We start from the raw sequence: 21,955 nt of genomic DNA on the forward strand, positions 1-21,955 counted from the left end.
AACAGGGTTAACAACCACCTGGCAACACCTAACCTGCTAACAACCACTGCCTGGCAACACCTAACCTGCTAACAACCACTGCCTGGCAACATCTAACCTGCTAACAACCACTGCCTGGCAGCACCTAACCTGCTAACAACCTGCTTCATACATATACACTCAAATATAACGGCCATGTAGACACCATTCAAACAATTAAAGTAAAAATTAAGCGAAAACAGTTGATCAGAGCTCCTTTGAGTTGTATCTCATGGCAGTTGATCAGTGCTCCTTCGAGTTATATCTCATGGCAGTTGATCAGTGCTCCTTCGAGTTGTATCTCATGGCAGTTGATCAGTGCTCCTTCGAGTTGTATCTCATGGCAGTTGATCAGTGCTCCTTCGAGTTGTATCTCATGACAGTTGATCAGTGCTCCTTCGAGTTGTATCTCATGGCAGTTGATCAGTGCTCCTTCGAGTTGTATCTCATGGCAGTTGATCAGAGCTCCTTCGAGTTGTATCTCATGACAGTTGATCAGTGCTCCTTCGAGTTGTATCTCATGGCAGTTGATCAGTGCTCCTTCGAGTTGTATCTCATGGCAGTTGATCAGTGCTCCTTCGAGTTGTATCTCATGGCAGTTGATCAGTGCTCCTTCGAGTTGTATCTCATGGCAGTTGATCAGTGCTCCTTCGAGTTGTATCTCATGACAGTTGATCAGTGCTCCTTCGAGTTGTATCTCATGGCAGTTGATCAGTGCTCCTTCGAGTTGTATCTCTTGACAGTTGATCAGTGCTCCTTCGAGTTGTATCTCATGGCAGTTGATCAGTGCTCCTTCGAGTTGTATCTCATGGCAGTTGATCAGTGCTCCTTCGAGTTGTATCTCATGGCAGTTGATCAGAGCTCCTTCGAGTTGTATCTCATGGCAGTTGATCAGTGCTCCTTCGAGTTGTATCTCATGGCAGTTGATCAGTGCTCCTTCGAGTTGTATCTCATGGCAGTTGATCAGTGCTCCTTCGAGTTGTATCTCATGACAGTTGATCAGTGCTCCTTCGAGTTGTATCTCATGGCAGTTGATCAGTGCTCCTTCGAGTTGTATCTCTTGACAGTTGATCAGTGCTCCTTCGAGTTGTATCTCATGGCAGTTGATCAGTGCTCCTTCGAGTTGTATCTCATGGCAGTTGATCAGTGCTCCTTCGAGTTGTATCTCATGGCAGTTGATCAGAGCTCCTTCGAGTTGTATCTCATGGCAGTTGATCAGTGCTCCTTCGAGTTGTATCTCATGGCAGTTGATCAGTGCTCCTTCGAGTTGTATCTCATGGCAGTTGATCAGTGCTCCTTCGAGTTGTATCTCATGACAGTTGATCAGTGCTCCTTCGAGTTGTATCTCATGGCAGTTGATCAGTGCTCCTTCGAGTTGTATCTCTTGACAGTTGATCAGTGCTCCTTCGAGTTGTATCTCATGGCAGTTGATCAGTGCTCCTTCGAGTTGTATCTCATGGCAGTTGATCAGTGCTCCTTCGAGTTGTATCTCATGGCAGTTGATCAGAGCTCCTTCGAGTTGTATCTCATGGCAGTTGATCAGTGCTCCTTCGAGTTGTATCTCATGGCAGTTGATCAGTGCTCCTTCGAGTTGTATCTCATGGCAGTTGATCAGTGCTCCTTCGAGTTGTATCTCATGGCAGTTGATCAGTGCTCCTTCGAGTTGTATCTCATGGCAGTTGATCAGTGCTCCTTCGAGTTGTATCTCATGGCAGTTGATCAGTGCTCCTTCGAGTTGTATCTCATAGCAGTTGATCAGTGCTCCTTCGAGTTGTATCTCATGGCAGTTGATCAGTGCTCCTTCGAGTTGTATCTCATGGCAGTTGATCAGTGCTCCTTCGAGTTGTATCTCATGGCAGTTGATCAGTGCTCCTTCGAGTTGTATCTCATAGCGTCGCTCATTACATAATATTTGCTCTTTCTATGAATAACTATGTCTAGCCAACTCTAATCTGCTCCTCATGTAGACATATTTCTTGGCGCTCCATTCAATGTCTCTAATTTTTTGCGGTTGGGTATGAATCTATAAAATGCTTTTGTTTTTTACAAGTAACCTCTCTCAACACCTTTATCACTAGACCTCTCTGTTTACTCTATCAGTGGTAGTTGTGCTTTGATTCCCTTTAGGCTTTAACATTTGTGGATGTCTAATTGCAAAAGCCATTTATGTAGATTTTGCCTGACCTACTAGCTCATCTGCAAAATATTTGCTGACTTCATCAAAATTGCTTTATACAGCTGGTGAAGTGTTATCAGTTTTACAGACTATTATAGTATTACTATTTTAATGAACACCGGCTATTTTTTATATTTAGTTGGCAAGTTTTTTATTTGCTCTTGTAAAAAATCTACTGAGTTATTCATATCGGAATTACATGAAATAATTTAGGGCAACGTTAGATTTTACTACTTATCTCAAATAAATAAGACATGTTTTGCTTTAATCTACAACCTACCTAGTACTGAAAATTACTCACATTCAAATACCACACATTTTAATATATCAACTGTTAACAGTAGAATGGTGGAAAATTTAATAAAGTCCATTAAAGCCAACAAGGCTTCAGGACTAGATAATATCTCTGGTAAAATTTTACAAGCAGCTAGCCAGTTGTTAGTGATCTCTCTTACTAAGTTAATTAACAATAGCATTACTCAAGGTATGGTTCCTGAAAAGATGAAAATTGCTAGAATTAAGCCTGTCTTTAAAAAAGGTGATTGTGTTCTATGTTCAAATTATCGACCTATATCTAATGTATGTTACCTATTTTTAGCAAAATATTAGAGAGGCTAGTAAATGATCAATTAATAAACTATCTTGAACTAAATAGCTTGTTAAATAACTATCAATTTGGTTTTAGAGCAAAACGTGGGACTTCTGACGCTTTGTCAGCTTTTGCAAATAAAACTTTTGAGGCTTTTAATAAAGGAAACAGTGTTTTAGGAATTTTTATTGATTTTAGCAAAGCATTTGACACCATTAACCATGATACACTTTTACGAAAACTAACAAAATCAAATTTCAGTAGTCTAAGTATTAATTGGGTTAAAAGCTAATTACAAGACAGATTTCAACGAACAAAAATTAGTGGTGTACTTTCTACTGAAGAGCGCGTAACCTGTGGGGTTCCAAAAAGTTCAATTTTGGGCCCAACACTGTTTTTGATTTATATAAACAATCTTTGCAAATCATTAAAATGCTTGCAACCTATTCTTTATGCAGATGACACCACTCTTTCTCAAGAATCAAGTAACCTTAACAGCATGTTACCTCAGATAAATGCAGATTTGGAAATCTTCCGATGCTGGTGCATTTGTAACCAACTCACAATCAATATTGAGAAAACTAATTATATGCTTATGAAAAATCCGCAGAACAAATTTAATTTAAAAATGCACTCTCTGCAAATAGGAAATAACATATTAAACCAGACTGATCATTTTAAATTCCTAGGTGTTTGGCTTGATAATAATCTGAATTGGTCTACTCATATATCTAACATACTAAAGGACCTTCGTCCAGCAGTTGGACTTTTCTATAGGTTATCAAAGTACTTCCCACGAGAAATAATGATTACATTATATAACTCCTTGGTGAATTCTAAACTTATTTACTGCCTCGAATCTTGGGGCAACTCACCTGACATATTTTTAAATAAAATTAAAGTCTTTCAGAAAAAGCTAGTGTGAATTATATGTCATATAGATGTCCAATAGATAAGTTGTATACATTAAAGCTGCTGCTAAGGGGTCATACTGTTTTTCATTCATCTGGGAATGGGGGACCACCGCACTCTTATAGCACTGGTCACTCTCTTCTAGATCTTCATATTCCCTTATTTACATTTAGTGCTGAGCAAAAAACTATTCAATATCAAACAACCTTTTATTGGAATAACCTACCTGACAGATTGAAGAAAATTGTAAACAAATTTGACTTTAAAAAACAAGTAAAATGCTATCTCCTGTCTCTCTGACTGGGGTGGGCTGAGGCCTGCCTCTGTTCTGCTGCTGTTGGCTGTTTTTGGGGCTTGCGCGACATTAGCTGGGCTACAGTGCACCTATGGCTCCATCATCATTATCTCGTGCTCAGGTTGAGTGAATTTTGCTATAGTTTTTCATTTTCTCACTAATTTGTATTTAACCTGATATACATGTATTTACTAATATGCAGTTTATTGTTCTGCATTGTTTCTGTTGATGAAAATAAACACATGCACACCCACACGCACACGCACACGCACACGCACACCCACACCCACACGCAAACGCACACGCACAGGCACGTGCCCACACTAAGATAACTAAATTTAATTTTAAGTTTAATTTTCATTTGAAATTTAAGCTTGATAACGATTTGTATAAAACAACCCATTACTCAAATACATTGCAATTTCACAATAAATTTCAAAGTTTATGGAGGAAGAGAGAGGGAGAGAGAGGGAGAGAGAGGAAAAGAGAGGGAAAGAGAGAGAAAGAGAGGGAAAGAGAGGGAAAGAGAGGGAAAGAGAGGGAAAGAGAGGGAGAGAGGGAGAAAGAGGGAGAAAGAGAAAGAAAGAGGGAGAAAGAGGGAAAGAGAGAGGGAGAGAGAGAGGGAGAGAGAGAGGGGGAGAGAGAAGGGGAGAGAGAGGGAGAGAGAGAGGGGGAGAGAGAAGGGGAGAGAGAGGGGGAAAGAGGGAGGGAGAGAGAGAGGGAGAGAAGGAGGGAGAGAGAAAGAGAGAGAGAGGGAGAAAGAGAGAGGGGGAGAGAGAGGGAGAGAAGGAGGGAGAGAGAAAGAGAGAGAGGGGGAAAGAGGGAAAGAGAAATAGGGGGAAAGAGGGAGAGGGAGAGAGGGAGAGAGAGGAGGAGGGAGAGGGAAAGAGAGAGAGGGGGAAAGAGGGAGAGGGAGAGGGAAAGAGAGAGAGGGAGAGAGAGAGGGAAAGAGAGAGAGGGAGAGAGAGAGGGAAAGAGAGAGAGGGAGAGAGAGAAAGAGAGAGGGAGAGAGGGAGAGAGAGGGGGAGAGAGAGGGGGAGGGAAAAAGGGGGGGGGGGAAAGAGGGAGGGAGAGAAAAGCAGCCTGTAAGTGGAATTACCACTAACCAGATTGTAGAAGATGAAGGCCTGGGTATTTAAGTCTTTAGTAAAACTGGGTAGGTGCAAAGCCGTATACCAGCTAACGTCATGATATTATTATATTATTCTTTACTATCTTAAGGACCACTGTTGGGCGTTAGAAAAAAATATTGCAAAGTATATTATTTGAAATCACCACTAACAGTGTGGTACCTCAACGCCCTACCTTTTGCACCTGATTAATTGCTTCTTTGCATTATAGAACAATAGTACATATAGCTAGTACACCCGATAGTTCTTATAGCACACTGACCTACCAGAGTGCTGCTAGTATAAATACTGTTCAATAAGTCTGTTAGAACCTGATATTATATTATATTATAAAAAGTATGAAATGTAAATCTTAAAAACTCTCCTGCGTAAAAACAACCTTTAAACTTTATTTAAGACAGTCAACACAATCTGCAAGTGGTGTACTTCTAATGCGTGACCTGAGTACAGCGTGAGGGTACAATTAAAAAACTAAATAATGCCAATTTTGGTGATATGAACATTTGTGTACCACAGATACCTATAATATCAACCTTAGCTTTGAAACTTTGCAATAAAACATTAAAAAATTAAACATTCATCAAACAGTTAAAAAGTAGTTTTCATAAGATAACATCTACATCTACGTATATATATAAAATCAATAAAACAGGCTAGGTCTATAGCTTTAGATATAACACTTGATTACTATCTTCAGATAAAGTGCTTGTACCAGTTTTGGTTACTTTATAAACAGCTGGAAGTATTGAAGTTACTAAAACTTCGTAGCTGGGTGATTATGGTCATTAAAGGATTCATAGAAAGCTAGAAACATCAGGTTTTAAAATTTGACTGTAGAAATTTGCTAGTGTGTCTTCAGGCGCTGATGAGTTCATTGCGTTTGTTTTATGAAGCTTGGTGTGGCCTGTATATGATATAAAAAATTTTCTTTTAGACACAAGGCACAGTTTTTCGAGCCATTGGTTCAAATTGGAGCCAATTTTTAATGCATAGAAAATATTGTGTTGCGATTGCACCTGTGTCCATGTTTATTGTACATTTTTTTTACTCATTGGTCTTTACATACCATAATATTAGGCTAATATTTCAAACCAAAAATAAATAAAAAAATTTTACCATTCAAAATATTTACATTATTCTGATTAATCTGTGACTTCACTATTTGATTGACCACCGATTCTGAGTGCAAAGAAGTTACATGCCACTCCTGATATCCATTAATTTAGATATATTGGTCTAGCATGCAATCCCTAATCCTGTTTGTAACGAGCAATAGAGCTCATTTTTGACAAGCTCAATCATACTGAAGCAGCTGTAAATCTGTTTGTAATGTCTGAAATGGCAAAAAACACTAAGGAATTCTTAGCTGTTACCACAAATGAGCAGCTATACTGAGTTGTCTTCTCTATAACCAGCTTTTAGAGAACAATAAGCGCTTGGAATTTTTTTAATGATGGAGATAGCTTAGGTGACTCAAAAATGGAAAAAAAGGACCAGAATTATTTTTTTAATCAAAATTCAACATGGAAAAAATGTCAAAGTAGCCTCTGCTTGCATAGAGTTATATATAAAGTTCTAATAGTATGAAAGCTACTGCTTTATCTATGGATCTTACAAAGCCCTTATCAACCATTTATTAGTACTACTAGTACTGTGACATTCTTTTATGTCGTGAGAGGTCATCGTGTGTAATATGTATGTGCACAATTATTCCATGGTGCAGCAAGATGCTTAAGTGATGCAGTTGGTAATGTGCTTGGCTGTTAAGCTGATTATACGAGTTCAATTGCCATGGAATGCATTTTATCCAACCTCTTGGTGTGGCTCCGCCGGATGGACAGCGAACGGATAGACAGACGAACAAACAGACGGCTCTTATTACAGTAAAGACTAGATTAATGACCTGCGTTGCCCAGACAATAAAAAGTTTTTGCACCCAAAATTTGTTTTTGTTTAACATATAACAACAGTTACCGCTCTAACTTTCAAACTTCATACCATGAGAAAAGTGTTTTGTGTAGTTGAAATAAATTGAAACAAAAATAAAACAACTGCAAAGGTGCTTTTATTTCAATATGAAATAATAATAAGCAAGTGATGGCTAAATAAAGTATGTTTTGCTACGATTACTGTGAAAAATTATTTGGTATACAACTATGTGATTTTAATTCGTTTCTGTCTTGGCTTCGGAAGGCGAAAATGTTGTATAAAAACCTATAGTAATTATTTAATGCAAACAGCCCATGGTAAAAATTATTGAAACTTTGTATACATGTACATACCGTTCATATTAGAAATTAGTAACAAAACAATATGTTAACCTTAGTAACCATAGTTACCTGCAGTAACTTCAGTGCGTTGAACGGCTATGATTTGCAAGAAAATGTAACATTGCTATATACTACAGGTATGTATACAACAACACATCAAAAGCTCCATTTTTTATTTGAGTTTGTATTATTTTTTTTCATGTATGCTTATATAACTTTTTATTAGCAATGGTAATCAGAAACAGAATAATGCTTTTCATTACACACCAAAAAAGGAGCAAAATGAAAAACAGAAATCAGGAATTATTAAGGGAATTGAACAAAAGTGTTTTAAAGTCGGTAGTCTAATAGATTTGCAGAAGAATCAGGATTGTGAACTGAAGGTTGTAGTGACAGAAAATTCATAAACTGAAACATGATGGTGGATGTAGTATGTTAGTATATGTAGCATATTTTGATCTTTTTTTAAAACAAAGTTTTTGACTCATTCAAATTACCATAAAAATTGACGTTTTCTATCATTCATTCTTTTGGTTGTTTAGCTTTAAATTCAGTTAATTTTTATAATTTCCTTTCTGAATTATTAATTGTATTTATGGAGCAAACGGTTGATTAGGTTGACTAATTCTTGCAGAAAGCCGCGTTCTTTCATTGGCTCTTTCACCGGTGAAATCAATTAGCTACGGTTGAATGCTTTCAACATAACTCACAGCATCCTTGAACCCTCCTGAGCTTTTATGCCTAGATAAGCCATCAGAAATTACTTCCTATCCTCTACGATAGCTGCTTGGCTATCTCAAGTCTCTTAGTGACATCAAGTAAGTATATATTTGTATAAGTTTAGTTAAATAGAACTTGAGTTACTTAACCATAGATACCTATAGTTAACCGTAAGTATCTGATTGTAGACACTGTAGGCGCAATTTATAATATACTGAAGTGTAGTAACAGGCATTTCAAACCTTGTACAGTGTTGTTTAATATAGTTTCAGATCAAGCCAAACTATTACCATAGTTGATTTACAAAATATCGATTTTACATGCGTTAAGTTTACGACTGTAAATTATATAGCCAAACATCTGTTCACGCGCCTTCATGCTACAAATATTCGTGTGTGCAGATTCTGTATCCTGAGATGGTAGCCTAAAGTTTTACGATTTTCATGAATGGATTTTTTTTGCAAGCGAAATTTTACTTTATAAGAATCTTTCTGTGTCCATATATCTGTTAGCGATACAAGCTGCAACCGCCTAGCATTGTTTGATAAGTGAGGTATTTGAAAATGTTTGCTTTTTATAATGGCTTCAAGTTCAGTTTTCAAGTCATGTTTAAACTAGTTCAATATGATATAAAAAAAGCTGAGACACTTCAAGTGGCTGATAAAAAAAGTCATATGATTTAAACTACTTACTCGTAGCTAGGAAAACTATTTCAAGGCTGACGTTGCTAAAATCGACTCAGTGCTTGCAAACTAAGAGCGTATCAATCTGATGTCAACTTTGAAAAGCATCGGCTAGCCAATTTTATGACATCTCACTTGTTACATACCCACACTTTGTAGAGTTATACTCGAGAGACTGTCAGCATCCACAGTGTTAAAGGCTAAAGTCAGCCATGACTGAATACAGGTGTGTATCTCAATTTGCTTGCAGTTTTCTTCTGTTATGTTTGTTTCGACTTACAACATTAAACGACAAACTGCAGCGAGTTGTGTTTCTCATTGAACTACCTGGTTGCAGACAGGCTCATGTGGAGAAAGAACCAACCATAGGAAAATGGAGCAGCCTGATCAGTATTTTGAGAAGCTCCTACGACGCTGACAAAAAGGAATTTCTCGGTCGCACAAGGTTTCAATGGGGTTAGTCTCCTAGTAGTAATATTATGTTAGTCTGCAAACCGGCTAACAATCTACAGCATATTCCAATCTTTACTACAGTGAAAGCCATGTTCGTCTGTCTGTCTGTCTGTCTGAAACCAATGCTGAAGGTTGGGAAAAAGATCCCTTCATACGGGATTCAAACCCAGGACATTTGCTTTGGCAGACATACACTCTTGCATCTAATCCAGCATATTGTAATCGCTCTGTGAACTCTCTGCATTTTATCAAAGCCAGATGATCTCCGACGGCGCACGAGACATCCAGAGTACTAGCAGCGGTGGTCGTATGGTTTGGCGTAAACCTGCTGGTTGGAGTTCATCACTTGGAAAATGCAGTTTATTAAACTAGGAACCACTCCAACCTCATAAAAACATAACAAAACTGTTTCAAATAGTATAGATCAAATCTAAATGTAACATTTTCATTAAATAATTACTGTACCGTGCAAATTCCAGTTACCATGACAGCTGATGAGTCCTTGAATTAACAGAAGGTATGGGTGCTTTTTTATCATTTGCGATTGTTTTTTATGCTTGATGTGATCTGAATGCAAGGATGTTTCAAGATTAAAATCTACAAAACTTGATTGCGGTAAAACGCTCAGATCAAGCGAAATCTTGATTATGATGTCTATAGTTGCAAAGAAACTGACAGAATAAAGACGCGTAACGCTGCAACTTGAATACAATAACCAGCATCAACTATAGCAATGATAATAACTAGTGATGTCATTTCGTACAGGTTTTTTTACTGAGCATTTTAACTGTGATCGAGTTTTGTTGATTTTAATCTTGACACATCATGGCTATCAAATCACCTAAACATTAACAACAATCACAAGTGATAGAGAAATGCCACTACTTTCTGCTAAAGTCAACTGAAATTTTGTGTAAGTTTATCTTAATAATATCTCAAGTTTATGATTAACTAAGTTATGTTACATGGTAGGAAGACTAGTGACCATGTACGCCTGCTTCTACCTTGGTCTCGGGGCATTCAATGTCTGCATATGGATGACTTGGAGCAGAATTATTCTCAACCTTGATGACCCTATCTACTCCGGAGATGATGGCCTTGCTTACTCTCCAGGTATATCACATTTTCTTGTAGAATTGTCTTATATCGCCTAAAAACTTCACATCATAGTGTTTTTATTGTTAATTAAACAGTCCATAATCTTGTCAGACAATGTAACGGGCATCGAGCTGAAATATCTGTTAACACACAGAGCAGTTAGACTGTTATAACAGTTGAGCTAACAATATTGTTTGTGTTAATTGTACTACTGACAGAAATGCATTCTTTCAGATATGAACCTAGCTGTAAATTCGGTCAGTAAATTGAAAAATTATTGCTGGGTTTTGAGAAAAAAAAACGAAGTATACATAGCAAACATAAATAATCAGTAAAAAATAAGCGATTTGATTATTCTGGAAGTTTGAAAGATGTTGATAGATATCGAAATTTAGGAAGACAGCATAAAATCTTTGAGTCAGACAAGCCGAATCACTATTAAAATTAAAATTATTTCTACCAATTAGCTTCTACTACTTGATTATTACCTATTTTGAATTCGATAGATATTTAACATAAAGATTGTTTTTGCTGATGTGATTGATGACACACCTCACCATCTAACCCGTTATTTTAGTATTTAGTTCAAGTCATTCAGGGACATAATAGTTCAAGTCATTCAGGAACATAATTGGTACCTTCCTTCTGCAATTTGTTTTTTTGCAAAAAAAAGTTGCTTGACATACAAGTTCAAATTTTGCAATTTGCAAAAAAACGCAGTGACTATCACTAAGTTTCCATGACGAAATTGCAAAACATACAAGCAACTTGTACAGTTTGACGAAATTGCAAAATTTGTTTTTTCCAATGCCTACAAATTCTAGATGGCTCACATAACAAATACTTCTGTGTTAGTTTTTCCTTTTTCATAATTGCATTTTGACATTGTTTTTAAACACTTTTTGATGTTTAAGTTGTCTTCAAAGTAGTGCACAGAGTCTGGGTTCATTGTGTCGGTGATCTTATCATAATTTGATCGCTACTATTATTATTATCAGAAGTGCTAACTACATTTATAACAATCTATATTCGTATTAAATAAGCCGCCATAAGCTTATATCCTCTAAGATGAGATGATCAGCACCTTTCACCTATATGATCTCCAGTTGAGTCGTCTAGGCCCACTCTTTTCTTATTTACCTCTCTCATAAGTCAGCTAATTATCTCATTATATGTATAATGATTATTAATGTTATTACTAATGTTATTATTTGTATTAATTCATAAAAAAAAACATTTAGAGTTCTAGCATTGTTCTGCTAAGCCAACTTTTGATTGCTTTATAGAATAGCATTTTCTGACTAATACTGCTTTGGTGTCTTTTAGGAGTCAGCCATATTCCTATATTGGACCAAGAGAGGAAGTCAACATTAATAAGATATAGAAGGTCAAATAGAACACAGACTAGCTATATAAGGGATCTCATGTACGAATCATTTCTTTCAGGTGATTTCCTATTCTATGCTAATTATATTAATTTTATTAAAATCTCTGTTTCATAGAAGAACTAAGTCTAACCACACAAGCTACTCTAACCACCTTTTGTTAGCACAAGCCTAATCTTAGCACTCGGAGTTAGTCATGGTATTCCATACCTACTGGTTAATTTTGGCTGATTTCTCTATTGTGAGGGAATTTCCAATTGTGGCTGGTTTCCTCAGTTATTTTAGTTTCCTTATTGTGTTTGGCTGTCCTATTGCAGTTGGTTACCCTATTGTTATTGATTTCTCTATTTTTGTTGGTCTCCCTATAGTGGCGGATTCCTATCTACCTTGGTTTTCCTGTTGTGGTTGCTTCCCTATCTACCTTGGTTTTCTTATTGTGGTTGCTTTCTCACTTGTGGTTGGTTTCCCTTTTGTGGTTGGCTCTCTACTTTGGTTGGTTTCACTATTGTGGTTGGTTTCCCTATTGTGGTTGGCTCTCTACTTCGGTTGGTTTCCCTACTGTGGTTGATTTCCCTATTGTGGTTGGCTCTCTACTTTGGTTGGTTTCACTATTGTGGTTGGCTCTCTTCTTCGGTTGGTTTCACTATTGTGGTTGGTTTCCCTATTGTGGTTGGCTCTCTACTTTGGTTGGTTTCACTATTGTGGTTGGTTTCCCTATTGTGGTTGGCTCTCCACTTTGCTTGGTTTCCCTATTGTGGTTGGTTCTCTATTTTGGTTGGTTCCACTATTGTGGTTGGTTCCCATATTGCAGTTGAACAACTTGTTTTAATGTTACTGCTCTATATCATATAAACTTCACTTTATCTCAAAATAATGCAGTTCACTTTTTTGTTTATGGCGTTAATGTTATAGAAAAGAAATTATATTTTTGTGTCTTAAGTTTCTAGAAAATAGTTCTACTCATCCTTGACATTCAAAAACTTTGCCAGACTGATAAACAACTCAGCGGAGATTTGTAATCAAAATTCTGCTACAATGAGTATGCAACGAGATGTGGGTACGTTTTAGAATCATTTCTGTTTAACTATTCCTCTTTCTTCCGAAATTACCCAGTTCCATCAAATCTATATGCTAATCTGTTACCTAGTCATTTGCTGGTTTACAAACACTTAGGTGCTCCGCTCTAAATATTATTACAATGTGTTGTCATGGTAACGGGATACCAAAAACGGTATCATCGAGTTGCTTATAGCCTTGGTCAACAAAATATAAGGCAGATTATATCTTACTCATTGCTTTATATCCTGTAAGATTAGAAACGATTTGGCACATTCATCCTGACCTAAATGCAATATGAAGGTCTGTCCCTTTTTTCGGACATCAATTCAAATAATAATCAATCATATCAAGGTCATATGCTACCCGTAGTTCATTACAGAAGATAGTTGATAAGATGGAAGCATGAAAACTAGATGTTATATAAACTTTTGTTATTATCTATAGGAATTGTGGATGGTTTATCAATAGTCAATAATCAAATCATCAATAGCCAATAATCGAAGTATTAAAAGTTGGGGTTACAGGCTTGAAATAATTCTCGGTTTATAAAATACTGAAACCTAAGTGTAGATATATACATGTACATGTATCTGTATTAAATTTGCATTGTTCATCAAGTAAAACACGCTATGAAATTAAGCACATTTAAAACTTGAAAATCCATTTCGGCAGCAAATATGTATATGAGATGAATGCCTGCTGTTACATGGATAATAATATGAGTTTGAATTTACCCAATGGATTTGAGTAGCTTAAGCCAGTAACTTGAGCTAGTCTCAAGCTCTAATCTATAGTACGAGGCGTGCCTGAAGCCAGCCTAATAAATATTACGTTACACGTAACGATTTCTGAGAAATGATTTCTGAGAAATGATTGCATGGGAAATCATTATGTTACACGCAATAATTTCTTGCGCAATCAGGATAACCAATAGTATTTTCCCAAGCACTTCAAGTGGTGCATAGTGCAATCAATGTAATTAGTATGTCTACAATCATACTACTGTATAGCAATGTAGTGCTTTGGCCTATTAGTTTAGCACACCTGTCTGCAGACCGGGAAGTTCTGAGTTGAAATCCTGGCTAATTGAATTTTTGTTCCTAAAACGATATCGCTTTAACTGGACAAACGAATGAGGATTGCCCAAACACTGAGATATATATAGATATATCTCAGTGTTTGGAGACCCAAGTTTGAGCAGACATTACCACCTACTTGGGTGAACTAGGGTGAGGAAACCCTTTTCCTCTGAAGATATATATATATATATATATTATATATATATCTTCAAATCCTATATATTCGAGTTTATTTTTTATTTATATAAATATTAAAGAACGACCCAAAAATGTGTACAGTCTTGTAAAAAAGTTCAGTCTTGCCTTAAAATGTGTACATCTTCTTATCTGAAGATGATTCGCCACATGGACTTTTTCATTTAAAGGCTTACATAAAGCTTTGCCGTAAATAGTATGAGACTAAATGTTTCAGCTAAAGTTAAATTTGGTGTTGAAACGTTCATTTCATGGTTCAATGTAAGTTCATAATGGTTCATTTTGCATTAGTCACTAAAGGTTATTTATGCACTACATGAACCACTTCAAGAAACCAGCAGTAATTTAAATTATTTGCCAGCTAAACAGCATCTGTGAGCTTTTTTTATTGATCTAACACATAACATTAACATCTATAATATTAACATCAATAACATTAACATCCATAACATTAACTTTAAATGGTACTTGCAAGAGATAATAAATCACAGTAGAAGTTACAATTAATTATAAGATTGATAGATACAGTGTAAGGAGTTAACGAAGACAAGAATTTTATCTCTCAAGTATTTTTATGTATCCATATGCTCTAATTAAACTCACCAAGAGAAATGTGTGCCGAACTACGATTGTCTACGATTATCTGTTGTGGATTATCTGATAAGTCTAGGTTTGTCTGTTTGTTGAAGACTATGAGCCAGATCAATGGACATCTGAGAATGGTAACTTCATCGACTGCACCGATGGCAGGACAGACCCAGATCCTGAGAAAGTTTGCGAGTTTAAGCTTGACTACATCCGACCCTGCGTATACGAGGACTTCTATGGGTGGTTTGAAGGATTCCCTTGCATGATCCTCAAGCTAAACAGAGTAAGATATTTGTTACTAATGTTTGATTTGATTAGTACGCTGGCAGTGCCGTGCTGCCATGAGAGCTCGTCGTGTGTAATAACTATGTGTACATTTATTGTTAGATGTGGAAAGGTGGTCGAGGAGAGCAAATGGTAAGACGCGTGGTTAGAAACAGCTGGGTTTGATTTCCTTGCTGTGCAATCTTTTTCTTTCAACCTCTAATCATGGCTTCTGATGCACCAACAGTCACGGCTCTTATTATAGTAAATATTAACTTTTTTCACCGGCCAATAGCGTTGAAAGCAAATCCGGCCAGGTAAAAAATTTATAATATGGCAATTCAATAATATTTAAAAAAGAAATCTTACAATAGAAAGGTGTTCTAGATATATGCGCAAAATGTTTATATCTGCTGCAATCAGTGGTTTTTTTTAGGGGTGTATCTATGAACAAACGCAACGTTTGGTTCACATTAGACACTTGCAATCCTGTCCATAAACCATCAGTCAGTTTAATTTTGGTAAAGAGAAGCAAAAAAATTTTGATGGAACCAAACATTTTTATTTGCATCATAAGTGTTTTAGATCTATTTTCACAATTTAATACTGTCAGTATTGAATGAGCAGTCACCAATGTGAATCATACCAAAATAAATTGCGCATTTGTTTGTACCGAAAAGTTGTTAAAGTAAACTTACACAAATTTTTTGTAGATTTCACTGGAAAGTATTTGTATTTTTCTATCGTTTACGATTGTTTTTGATGTTTGAGGTTGTCCGATTGCCAGGATTTTTCTAGATTAAAATTGGTTAAATCTGATCGCGATTAAAAATGCGTGCAAAAGGATGTCACTAGTTGCGATAGTGGATATCGGCTATTGCATTCGAGTTGAAGCATTACGTGCCTGTATTCTGTCGGCCTCTTTGTAACTATAGACATCATAATCACACTTTTGATTGATCTAAGAATTTTAATCGCGATCAAATTTTATCGATTTTAATCGTGAAACATTCTGGCAATCGGATCACCTCAAACATTAAAAGAAATCACTGAACCGATCTTGTATAGTGCTCGACACTCAGAGTGTGAGCTAATAGCAATAAATTGCCCACATGATTTAGGTAAACATGATACCTTGCCAAATGGCGGGTTGAGTGTTTTGACTGGTGAGTTTCATGTAGTAGTACCGATTTTTCATTTTTAATATTGGCTGTGACAAAGCAAACTGCTTTGAAAGACTGTAAAAATGACTTCTACTTACGGCGATACATCTACTGAAAAACTGTAATTGCTGTTTTACATCTATGCTGCTGAGAATGTCAACCTATCCTAAAATCTTTTACTGCTCGATAGCCACAAGCCAATGCGTACCAGAAACACAAACATTTCCATCTGACTTTTAAGAACACTTCAAGCCATCTCCTCTGGCTATGTTTGCGATTAGCAAACCCTGGAAACTACCCAGAGTTTAGCTGATTGTGTCGGTTTGATGGGTGTTATGCTAATTAATTACAAGGTCTAAACTCATTGGGAAGGTTTCCATAAACCATGCATGTAATTATGCTCGATCATGAGCTACACCCTGTTTAGGCTGACACTGATGATCAGGTGCTGGAAACGTGAAAGGGCGTTACCCCAGTTATCTTACTAATTTACATGCGCAGACAGGTGAGTGTTCAAACATGTGGATGGTAGTGAATAGTGGCAGGGAAAAGAGTGGCAGTCAAGATAACAATTGATAGCTATTGAATAGTGCTGTTAAAAGCGGAGATGAAAACCTATTGGCTAGAGCCAGTTAATGAACTCAAAAAGAATATCTAGCCTTAGGCAATGTCTATCCTTTATCAAAAATAAAAAGGTTTCATTATGAAGAAATTACAATGCAAATTGTCAAGTGAGCTTCAGAGCTTTTTTTGGCATGTCAGATCTTTGTTTTCAAAATTGAAAAAAGTTTGGAAAATCTGTGAATGGTTCATCTTGCAGCTTCTCCTGGCTGTGCATGTATGGATATCTTTTTATTGACATTTATCATCATCAGCAAAATGATGTTTTTCATTACATGTCAAAAGGAAGAATAATAAAAAGGCAGAAGTCAGAAATTATTAACTGAGTTGAACAAAACAGTTTTAAAAGTTGGTAATCTAATAGTACTGAGGAGTCAAGATATTGAATTGAAGGTTGTAGTAACAGAAAGTTCATAAACTGAACCATACGGTGGTGAATGTAAGTATGTTTGTGTTACAAAACAGAAAATGATGTTTGTCATATTTGTGGAAGGATAAATACAAATATTTTGTGCATAGTTCACGAATGATTTTGAAACCTGTGACACAGCTGCTGAAATGAGCAAGTTTGGGATAAGGCAATATGCTCAAAGAATTACTGATGTGATTGGTGAGAAAATGATTAAATGAATTGTGCTGTAGATTAACAACTGGGAGCCAGAGAATTATGAGAGCATAGACGAGGTTCCTGAGGAAATAAAAGACATCTGGAGACCGAACCTGATTGTTGTGAAATGTTTTGGCACGGTTAGTAAAGTTTGATAGCGAACAGAATACCTTGCTTGTTTGTGTTGCTGATATTTGATGCATGGGACCTAGTTTTGCTTAAGAATAACAGAAGGAGAGTCCTGGTTTCTGCACAACTTGATCACTGGCTACAATTATAATAAGTAAAGCAAGCTGATTAGATGATTCAGTTGGAAGGATAATGCTGAAGTACCTGTTTTCTGTAACAATCTAAAGGATACATAAGTAATGAGTGATGGCATGTCCAGAGGGAGATAGAATTATTTGAAGTTGTCTTAAAGGAAATGACTAGAAAGTTGCTGACAGGTATGATTAGTAAGGAAGCCCTTTTCAAATGACTTCAATTAATTTGAAGAGCACATAGGAGGATGTACTGTATCTACAAGTAGTTGAAGGGAGGGAAGCAGGCTGTTTCTTCGACGTCTGTATTTGTTCAAACGAACGAGGTTTGTCTGTATGTGAATCACATGCTCACTCAAAAGGATAAACCCTTATGGAAAAACTTCGCCCTGGGCAGGAGACCGTATACATTTATTGTTGGTTGTCTGTAGGATGAGGTATCGAAAGAACGACTTGGACCCATAGACTACTACCCTGAACCAGGCTGGAGCTTTGATTATTTTCCATTTATGGGACAGCAGGGTTATAAATCACCCCTTGTAGCTATACGATTTCAGGCCTTACCTCATAGTGAGTACCATGGTTCTGCTTTTTTTAATTACTAAGGCGAAGGTGAAGGTCACATTTTGGTCACTCATAGAGAAGAGTCTCTTTTTACCTATCTTTGGAATCTCAAATGAGCGTATCATGGAAATTAACATTGCTTGATAAATTTGTATACATGACGCAAAAATTTGCTATAAAAACCAGCTGTTTTAGTTCGATATTAAACACGTATTAACTTTATTTGCATTGGTCCATGCTGATTTAAGCAATTAGACTGTGGGACAAAAACAATACATAGTAAAGTGAATTGTGTACGTATTAAGAGAAAATACTCTCTTTTGCATAAAACTGTTTTATAATGTAAATTCCCAAAGTGTTGGTGTCTGGCATAAGGTATAGTTGTTTTTTTTTGGGACGGTAAAAATGTAATGGATGGTCAGGTAGATTGGAGATACGGTTGGAGTATTTTAAACAGTAAATATCTAAAAACGTATATATCTTCTCAGCATTGAGGGTATTTAGACGTTGGTTGCAACTGTTCATATCAGGTAGCATAACTCTAAAGCATGATTTTTGAAAGATTCACTAATTTTTCCTTCCCTGTTTTCAATGCAACGGGATACCAGTTTAGAGCAGCGTAACACAAAATGGACAATATACAATTCTAGTAAAACAGTGGTAGGCCTTTTTGTTTTACACATTATTCGAGTTGAATTAGAGCATAAGTTGATGTCCGGTTTGTGAGATAACAAAGTCGACATGACTGGAGAACCGTAAATGGTTCTGTTAAAGTTCTTTTGAAGCTATGATTCATATTGCATATTTCAATGCACATCTGTTCCCCTAACATTATGAAATCTTTTGAAGTTGAACAATTTTATCAATGTGCGAAATTGCTTAAATGTTGAACAAATGAACTCAGAACCTTCGGTCACATTTGGAAAGAAAAAGATTTTTAAATATTCCATCAGTCATTTCTTAAGCTCATCTGTTAATCCACTGTAGTGTGTTGATAAAGGGCCAGCTAGCTAAGCGCAACTGAAATCGTGCACGCAATCATTGCGCTGGTTGTCACTCGGTCAATAAAGACAATTATGCCAAATTATTCAAATACCGTCACTGTCAGGCATTAATCGATGGCTACCACCCAATTTTCAGCATTTCATTTATCAAACGAGTAACCCAAGCTTATCGGGTACTAAAATAACAAGTAGGTATCACAGCAACCGGGCTTCTCTGTCAAAGTGTGAATATCCCCAATAATCTGTTTATAACCTGATGGCAAACATTGTGTCGGTATGTTTGAATCATTATCTCTGTAGATAACAACAGTTTGCAGGTGGCGATCTCACAAGCAGGAGATTGCAGATAAGACTCTCCATAACTCATTTTGCAATCCACATTAAAATAATTTGTGGATATGTCTTGTTGCAGGATCTCTCTTGTTTGTCACTTGTAAAGCTTACACAAAAAACATGGTGCACCATGACACATACCGATTGGGATTGACAAAGTTTGAAATTATGTCTGACTAGAGGGATCCACTGTCAGTACCTGTGTATCCACTGTGCTTGACCAACAAAGTTCCAGTGGCAGTGATGTTCAAGAACTAATCAATACTTTTTGGAGAAAAAGACGGCTGAGGAGAACTGGTAAAAAAAGAAAATAACAAACAGATAATTTATATTACTGAAACCCAATCGTCTCTGTTAATAATAGTCCCACGTGGAATGAATAGTTTTTGTTTATACTCAATGCTCTATTTGACTGCTAGTAAAACATAACATCATGAGTATCTCCAACCCATATTTATGAAATACACTCATGATTGCTAGTGTCGGTATTTGACATTGGTAGTTACTATATTTTGATGTTCGTATTCTCATCCTTCAATCTTTGCGACAAAGCCAAAGATCTATACTTGTTGGCACCAGCTTTTCATGACCTTGGCCTTTACAAAGCCTGATAACATTGTACTATTTTTCTGGCTATTTAACATTTATTATGAAATAAAAAGCCACACATGGGTAGTCAGTTAACTGGACTACGGCCATGTTAATAATTTTATTTCTGTTTGCATAGTTACTATGAAATTCGAATCTTTATTTGCATCAGCATTCAACAAAGCAATCTTCAGCTTTATCCCTGCATGAAAAGAAGCAAAATATTATACAAAAGAGAAGACAATTTCATCATAAAGAGCACAGCAAAACAAACATGTGTACAGTCTTGGTTAAATTGGTTCATTCAATATTGCAAGCTCATACAATTATGATAAGCATCTACCCAAACACCAAGATTAACGGCTATGTTGATAATTTTGATTCTGTTTACATAACCATAAAATTTGAGTCTTTATTTGTATCGGCATTCAACAAAGCACTCTTCAGCTTTATCCCTGGATGAAAAGAGGCAAAGTATTACACAAAAGAGAAGACAATTTCATCATAAAGAGCACAGCAAAACAAACGTACAATCTTGGTTCATTCAGGATTGCACGCTCATGCCATTATTATAAGCATCTAGCCCAAACACGGTGATCTGGTGTTTGGGGTGCCTGAGGACACATCAAACACCAGATCACGAGCTAGGCACAAAAATGTTAAAATTCTATTTGAGGCATTTGATGTGAATGACAGAAGTTGCCTATGAAACAAGCAATAAAACTATTTACACCCTAAACCCTGAAGATTGCTCGTCAGTACACATTAAACTGCTTTTTATAAGCAACACGTTGGATAGTGTTGCTATATTCATATCAAACATGTTGGATTAAACATGAAGTTTGGTTACATAATCTGCTTGGTGAGGCAATTTTAATGCCTGCATCTTAGAGAGAGCATACTGAGTCCCACTTATCAGGTTACTGAAAAGCAAATATAAGTTCCGTTTAGTTACGAGGTTAATTTACAGTGGTACAGTTTTAATTTCAGTGGGTATGTTAGTAGACCAGCCATTCTGTTTTCAAACACATATTTCAAATCGTGAATAGACTAACTGATCCAACTAATCCAACTAGGGCTGCGGTAAATGCAATAGCCTGTAAGTTTTGCCAATCAAACATTGGAGGCTTGTTTTTAGCCATAAATGATATATCAACGATTTTTTATAACTGTTTCAAATTTTGGCTCATTATCTAAAAAAGCAACACAACAGACTTGATAACTTTATACAATCCTTTGAGTAGCTTTTATCTTACTAGACCTGTTCAAACACGGTAACCATTTTTAAAGGTTCATTGCGGTAGATTTGCAATACAAAAAAAAAACGAATCGCAATCACTTGCCACTAAGTGACAAGATTTGAACAAAAGATTTCTGATGGCCAACTTCAGACATTTTTAGCAGCTGCCGTAGCTAATTAATTACATGTGGTAGTGTATCTAAAACTATCTATACTAGCGAAATATGTAGTTCGCAGCTCTCTACAACTTTGACATTCGGTTGAGTCATAAACAGAACTTTACTTCATGCAACAATTGACAGCTTCAAACTTTCCCTTTTACACATGTAGGCATGAATTCCCTTGTACATGTGGATGATCAATTCCATTTTAAGTACATCAACTCCTTATAAGGCAGATTAACTTTTATAGTCATTGATTTTTTGAGGAAACATTATTTTCTCACACTACGATTCAATCTCCAATATATGATTTCATTTCCCGATAGGTAATCAATGCGTTATGAAGCCAATATTAACCAACAGAAAACAAAGTGGTAACTTGAGAGAAAATGCATAGGACTAAAGGCGCGCAACTTGTACCGAAGAATCCAGATCTTAAAATAATTGACCATGAGACAAATACAGACCTCAGAAATCTTCCCAGGTATGCAGCATGAGTG

General features: G+C 36.4%; 1 protein-coding gene across 1 annotated transcript; it reads left to right on the forward strand.

Annotated features, from left to right (window-relative positions):
* Nucleotides 1–8,105: 8,105 nt before the first annotated feature.
* On the forward strand, nucleotides 8,106–20,178 carry LOC137406061 (sodium/potassium-transporting ATPase subunit beta-1-like). Its single transcript, XM_068092582.1, has 9 exons — nucleotides 8,106–8,208; nucleotides 8,953–9,019; nucleotides 9,131–9,249; nucleotides 10,219–10,359; nucleotides 11,671–11,790; nucleotides 14,752–14,933; nucleotides 17,341–17,445; nucleotides 17,997–18,135; nucleotides 19,546–20,178. Exons 2-9 carry the CDS (start codon nucleotides 9,006–9,008, stop codon nucleotides 19,644–19,646), a joined length of 921 nt encoding a protein of 306 aa, XP_067948683.1. The 5' UTR covers nucleotides 8,106–8,208; nucleotides 8,953–9,005; the 3' UTR covers nucleotides 19,647–20,178.
* Nucleotides 20,179–21,955: the final 1,777 nt, after the last annotated feature.

The sequence above is a fragment of the Watersipora subatra genome, chromosome 10 (genome assembly GCF_963576615.1).
Source record: "Watersipora subatra chromosome 10, tzWatSuba1.1, whole genome shotgun sequence".
NCBI lineage: Eukaryota > Metazoa > Bryozoa > Gymnolaemata > Cheilostomatida > Watersiporidae > Watersipora > Watersipora subatra.